The sequence below is a fragment of the Pectinophora gossypiella genome, unplaced genomic scaffold (genome assembly GCF_024362695.1).
Source record: "Pectinophora gossypiella unplaced genomic scaffold, ilPecGoss1.1 Pgos_30, whole genome shotgun sequence".
Lineage (NCBI taxonomy): Eukaryota > Metazoa > Arthropoda > Insecta > Lepidoptera > Gelechiidae > Pectinophora > Pectinophora gossypiella.
In genome coordinates, this window is record NW_026063240.1 from 1,470,558 (window position 1) to 1,476,591 (window position 6,034).

Genomic DNA, 6,034 nt, shown 5'->3' on the forward strand with positions numbered 1-6,034 from the left:
GATGGGATTGATAAAACCTACGTTATCCGCCATTTTGTAGCAGCCGCCATCTTGGATTTAATTTTTTTTTAGTATATTGTATTCTGCTTGTTGAGCCCTTTCATTTGATACCCATATTGATGGGATTGATAAAACCTACGTTATCCGCCATTTTGTAGCGGCCGCCATCTTGGATTTATAATGATAATGAATAAACATAATTGTATTGTCACCAAAATCCAAAGTGTATACAAAATTTCAGATTAATCGGTTGACAGGAAGAGGGTGAAATTTGAATTACTAAATTTGACCCAAGAATAAAACAAACGGGGTGAGCTAAATAAAACCGTTTAATAATAGAATACTGTCTTTAAAGAACGAGCTCACCGAGTTAGATGGTCGGTATAAGGACTTGCAACACCAACGGGACTACTTACAATCCGTGATCAACTCACAGGATGAATATCGAAACAACCATGAGGCTGCTCTAAATCGTATCAGAGAACTAGAGCAACAGGTTGCTATAGCCTACAATACAATAAAAGCTCATGAGGACCAACATTCCATCAACGAGTCACAACAAACTATGGCGTTATACAATGAGTTAGTCCGTGGAGAAAATTGCCAAAATAATGAGTCCATGACCATAGATCTCACCTCAATGAGTGATAAATATAGTGATGATGATGAAGGTTGTGAAGAAACACATAAATTGAGACAAGAAAATTGTGAGCTCCAACGCCAATTAGCACGTTTACAGCAACTATATGGGAATGCACAGAAGGAAATCACTGAACACATCAAGGCAACAGAGTCCCTGGTTATTAATACGGAACGGCTTGAGTCTCTGGTGCACGACCGAAACCTGGAGCTGGAAACACTCCGCGCCAAAACAAGCAGCGAGTCTAGCGAGGATTTGCAGCGCGGGGGGTTGGTCGTAATTTCTGGAGCCTCACCGTCCACTAGCGCCGCATGTACCACGCTGCGCGAGACCGCTCCGCGAGGTACCGCGCCCCGTAGGGCTGCGAGACGCAGAGCCGCGCCGCCCAGTGCTGCGTCGTCTATTGCTGCGCCGGCCAGGGCTGCATCGCGTAGGGCTGCGTCACGCAGAGCCGCGCCGCCCAGTGCCGCGTCGCCTAGTGCTGCGCCGGCAAGGGCCACATCGCGTAGGGTTGCGACATGCAGAGCCGCGCCGCCTATTACCGCGTTGCCTAGTGCTGCGCCGGCAAGGGCCACACCGCGAAGAGCTGCGAAACGCGGTGCCGTGCACCCCGACGGTGCGCCGCTGTCCGCAGTGATGTGCGACACCGCACCGCCCAACAACGAGCCGCCGTGTGCCGCGCTGCCGAGTGTCGCGCCGGCCGGTGATGTGCCGCCGGGAGCCGAGCCGCGGAGGATCAGAGTCCGCGGAGCTTCGAGGCGTGGGGCGTCAGCGGCAGTGCCGCCGTCCGCGGCGCAAGCGCCTGCGGCGCCCCCGCCCGCTGCGCCGCCAGGTGGGGCGCTGCGAGGGCCCGGAAAGGTCGCGACCGCATTGCCGGACAACGTCGCGCCCCAGAAAGACTTTGTCCCGCGTCTAACGAAAAAGACTGTTGTGTTCTCGGACGATATAGGCATAGGTTTAGGACCACTTTTAAAAAACTCTTTAGATCATGACATTATTAATGTGTGCATGCCTGGCGCGTCATATTCACAAATTATCACAAAACTATTCCAGTGTAAATATGATGCGAACACTACCGTTATTCTTTTAGTAGGCAATAGTACAGGGCTCACAAAACAGCAGTTAACTAAGTATCATAGGTCGCTAATGACTGTTGAGTGTTGAAACTTAATTATTTGTTCGTTTCCATACTCAAATTCATTAGCTAGTGAGGAAAATAATTATATTTTTTCTCTCAACCAACACCTTTACAACAGAACCTGTCATCACAGTAATATTATTTATTTAGATTTGAATAAGTTTATTCAAAATTGTTTAATAACGACAGATATAATATATATCTATCTAAGTACTTTAAAAAAATTATATGTTCAGTACTAGTTTTTTATATTACAGACATTTCTGCCAGACCAGGCAGTAAACTTATTAACTGTACTGTCTTCTACAGTACAAAACCTTTTATTGACGGTGGTCAGCCATGTACCACGAATGGTACTTCATCTTTAAACTAGACAATAAGACAAAAGAGAAGCTTGGAATATTAAAACTAGTTCACCAAAATATTCAAGGCTTCTCTGGCAAAAAATTGGACATAGAATTATTTTTAGAGACATTTTTTATTGACATTTTATGTATTACTGAGCATTGGTTAAAGTATTATGAATTGTTATTCGGTTTTGACAATTATCGTTTGGCTAGCGCTTTCTGTCGAAAGATCAAAATACGTGGTGGCTCCCTTATTTTTATCAGAAATAGTTTAAAATATAAAGAACGCAAAGATATTACTGGACTTTCGATAGAGGGCACTATGGAGATTTCATGTATAGAAACAGAGAAACATATTGTTGTAGCCGTATACAGACCCCCATACAGTGCTAACTTCACAGTTTTTGAATCAGTGATGGAAAATGTACTGAAGGTCATATCCAAAAGTAATAAATCCATTATAGTGTGTGGAGATTTTAACGTTGATTTATATGAAGTAGATTCAATTACTACTAGATTTCTAAGTTTGTTTAGTTTGTTTAATATATTTATGGAGCCAACTAGAATTACAGAAACAACTGCCTCATGTTTAGATAACCTTTTTTGCAATTGTGATTTCCAAGATAACAGATTAACTGTTTTAAGTCTGATCACAGTGGGCAGTTGGTTAGTTTTCCAGTACTTAAAAATGTGCAAAAATTTAAATTAAAACTACCTACATTACACCTCCACCCTTATACACTTCTCATCAAAAAAATCGAAACACCTTGCAAGTTTACGTTTTGTCAGGATTATCAGAAAAATGTGTACTTTTAGGAATAAATGTTAAATGTCGTTTAATAGTGAGTAATATGAGCTTATCAAATCTTAATGTTAATGTTCTAAATTTAAATGAATTTTTCATAGGTTTCGTATTTTGTTAAATGAGTCATTTTTATTCCGTATGGAGTATAAAGGAAATGGATAAAACAACACACGTAAATGAAAAAAAAAGCTAAAAAACGTTTATTTAATAACTTGTATTCCCTCCCCGAGCTCTAATTACTGCTTCCATACGGTTCTTCATCGATCGGATGAGAGTCACGATCACATGCTGTGGTATATTGTCCCATTCCTCTTGGATTGCATCTTGCAGCTGGCCAAGTGTTTCTGGGGCAGGATCTCTTGCTCGAATTCGTCTCTTTAATTCATCCCACAGATGTTCAATGGGATTCATGTCCGGGCTTCTTGCTGGCCATTCCATAATAGAGATATCGACTTCGTTAAGATAATCTCGTACGACGCCCGCGGTGTGAGCCCTAGCATTGTCGTGCATGAATATGAAGCCGTTGCCAATAAAATGTGCATAGGGCATCACATGAGGCTCGAGACACTCTTCGACGTACCGATGACAGTTTAGTGCAGGCAGACGTGGCCCAGACACGAAAGCAAGCTCTGTCTTACCGTCGGCGCTGATTCCTCCCCAAACCGTCCACGAACCGCCACCATAGCTGACCTTTTCTTCAATGCAGCATTGTGCATAGCGTTCTCCGTCTCTTCTGTAGACCTTGTTCCTTCCGTCGTTACCATACAGCATAATTTTACACTCATCAGAAAAGAGAACTTTGCTCCACTGTAGGTATGACCAATTTAGGTGCTCACGTGCAAAGTTAAGGCGCGCTCTTCGATGGTCTGCAGTTAATTTCGGCCCATTTGCTGGCTTATGCGGTACCAGTCCACGATCCTTCAACCTTCTTCTAATTGTAGAGTCACTTACAGCCACCCTTCGTACAACACGAAGCCGCTGCTGCAGTTGAAAAGCGTTAAGGCGTCGATTTCTTAAAGAAGTTGTTACAATAAATCGATCATCTCGCTCAGAAGTGACCCGATTCCTGCCAGATCCTGAACGGCGCGTGAACAAACCAGTCTCCCGATAACGTTTATAGACTCTATGAACAGATGACAGGCTTAGATGCAGTCTTGCAGCCACAACACGCTGACTAAGGCCAGAATCCTGCAATGCCACAACTTGGGCGGCTTCTGTGGGCGAAGTATAAGTAAAAACCTTTTTTCAGACGTCCCAAAGTCACAGTATTGAAATAAAAAACAAAAAGTTTAAGGATAGGCGCCAATTTTTAGTTTTTAAACGCTAAATGTACTCCAACCCTAAACACACATTTGTCTCAAAACAGTGATTCATTTCGTTTATAAGATAAACAAATGAAATTCTAATTTTGAATTTAGAATTTTCGCTTATTACTGTAATGGCCAAACTGCCAGCTATACATTTATGTATTTTTTTTTCATCGTATGAATTCTTTTTTGTGTTAAATTCGGACAGAAACAATGAAAACGGAAGTGTTTCGATTTTTTTGATGAGAAGTGTATATATACTTATGCTAAACAATGGTATTTACCGTAATATCTAATTAAGAACTAAACTTAATCTATCTCGAAGCCAAATCGTAAGGGCGGCCTACGTATACGCGTTGGATAGCGCCGCTCATTGGACGTTACGTCAATACCCGATAGGGGCTGTCCAACCGGCTGCGCTGGCGGGCGTGAAGGAGCCGCGCCGGGCACTGCAAGCGCGGCCGATCGCCCGTCACTGCGCGCCGCCACCGGCGGCGGGTCCGCCGACCGCTCCGACACAACCGCCTCGTCGGAACCACTCGGATACACCAACAAAGAGCCGCGTATGGGTTGTGTCGCTGGTTGGTGATCGGGCTCCGACTGTGCTTCCAATCTTTGTCTTATCTGATCGATATGCCTATGTATTACAGTGCCATTACAATCTAACAATCGATAATCTGTTTCACCCATTTTCTGAACTACCTTTCCCTTCAACCATTTTGCGCCCCCAGGTCGATAGTTACGATACCATACTAGCGCCCCCTCCGCAACACATCGTACGCCCCCGCTAGCCGCCGCCTGCTGCTGCGCCTGTGCGGCGTGGACTCGGCGTTCGCGCTGCGGCCGCAAGCAGTCTAGCCTCGTTCGTAACGATCGACCTTGTAGTATTTTCGCTGGACTTTCTCCCGTGGTACAGTGATCGGTATTTCTATAAATGAGTAGAAACCTATGAAGTGCAATTTCGATGTCTAGTCCTTGAGATAACGCCTTTTTAATAACCCTATTACAAATCTTTACCGCGTTTTCAGCCGCCCCATTTGACGCAGGATGATAGGGTGCTGAAAATATATGTTCAAAGCCATTGTTACTCAGAAACGTACTGAACTCTTCGCTAGTGAAGGGGGGGCCGTTATCGCTCACGACCTGTCTAGGTAATCCGAATCGCGACTACATCTCTCTTAATTTACTTATTACAATGTTTGCTGAAGTACAACCCACTTTCGTTATTTCAATCCACTTTGAACAAGCGTCAACTGTGACTAGATACGTATTTCCTCTTAGGGGTCCTAAGAAATCTAAGTGTAGCCGCGACCACGGGCGGTCCGGCCACGGCCAGGGGCGCGGCGCATGCGCGGGCGGCGCTGCGGCCGCGGCTGCGCACACGTCACACGCGTGACATGCGCGCTCGATAGCCTCGTCAATGCCGGCCCACCATACATAACTGCGTGCTAATTGTTTCGTTTTAATTATTCCCATGTGGGAGTCATGTAGTTCCTTCAGAACCTTTGCGACACAGGCATTCGGTATTACAACCCTATGCCCCCTCATAACACACCCTAATTCCTCGTACATTTCATTTCTCCTATTGAAATATGGTCGTAACTCCCTGATACCTAGCTCCTGTGGCCAACCGTCCCTAATATAGTACAATACTCTACTTAGTATCGGATCGCGCGTCGTTTCTGATTTTAACTTATTATAGTCCAACAGTAAAGCCTCGGATGCGAAGTGTAAATAAGTTTGTTCGGGAAGATCCTTACTTTCTTCATTGGTAATTTCTTTAATGGTAATTTCTTA

At 44.4% G+C, this 6,034-nt stretch overlaps 1 protein-coding gene across 1 annotated transcript; it reads left to right on the top strand.

Annotated features, from left to right (window-relative positions):
* Positions 1-619: 619 nt before the first annotated feature.
* LOC126380892 (WW domain-binding protein 11-like) lies at positions 620-5,633 on the top strand. Its single transcript, XM_050030472.1, has 5 exons — positions 620-983; positions 1,275-1,472; positions 4,637-4,818; positions 5,330-5,388; positions 5,519-5,633. The coding sequence occupies exons 1-5, from the start codon at positions 620-622 to the stop codon at positions 5,631-5,633; spliced, it is 918 nt and encodes a 305-aa protein (XP_049886429.1).
* The last annotated feature ends 401 nt before the right edge of the window (positions 5,634-6,034 follow it).

What these genes read in the sequence shown, in the direction of transcription:
- LOC126380892 (XM_050030472.1), top strand. Translation starts at nt 620, where the DNA reads ATGACCATAGATCTCACCTCAATGAGTGATAAATATAGTGATGATGAT. An exon ending in GCGCGAGACCGCTCCGCGAG is followed by an intron (nt 984 to 1,274) that starts GTACCGCGCCCC and finishes CGCTGTCCGCAG; the next exon opens with TGATGTGCGACACCGCACCG. An exon ending in CCCGCCCGCTGCGCCGCCAG is followed by an intron (nt 1,473 to 4,636) that starts GTGGGGCGCTGC and finishes AATACCCGATAG; the next exon opens with GGGCTGTCCAACCGGCTGCG.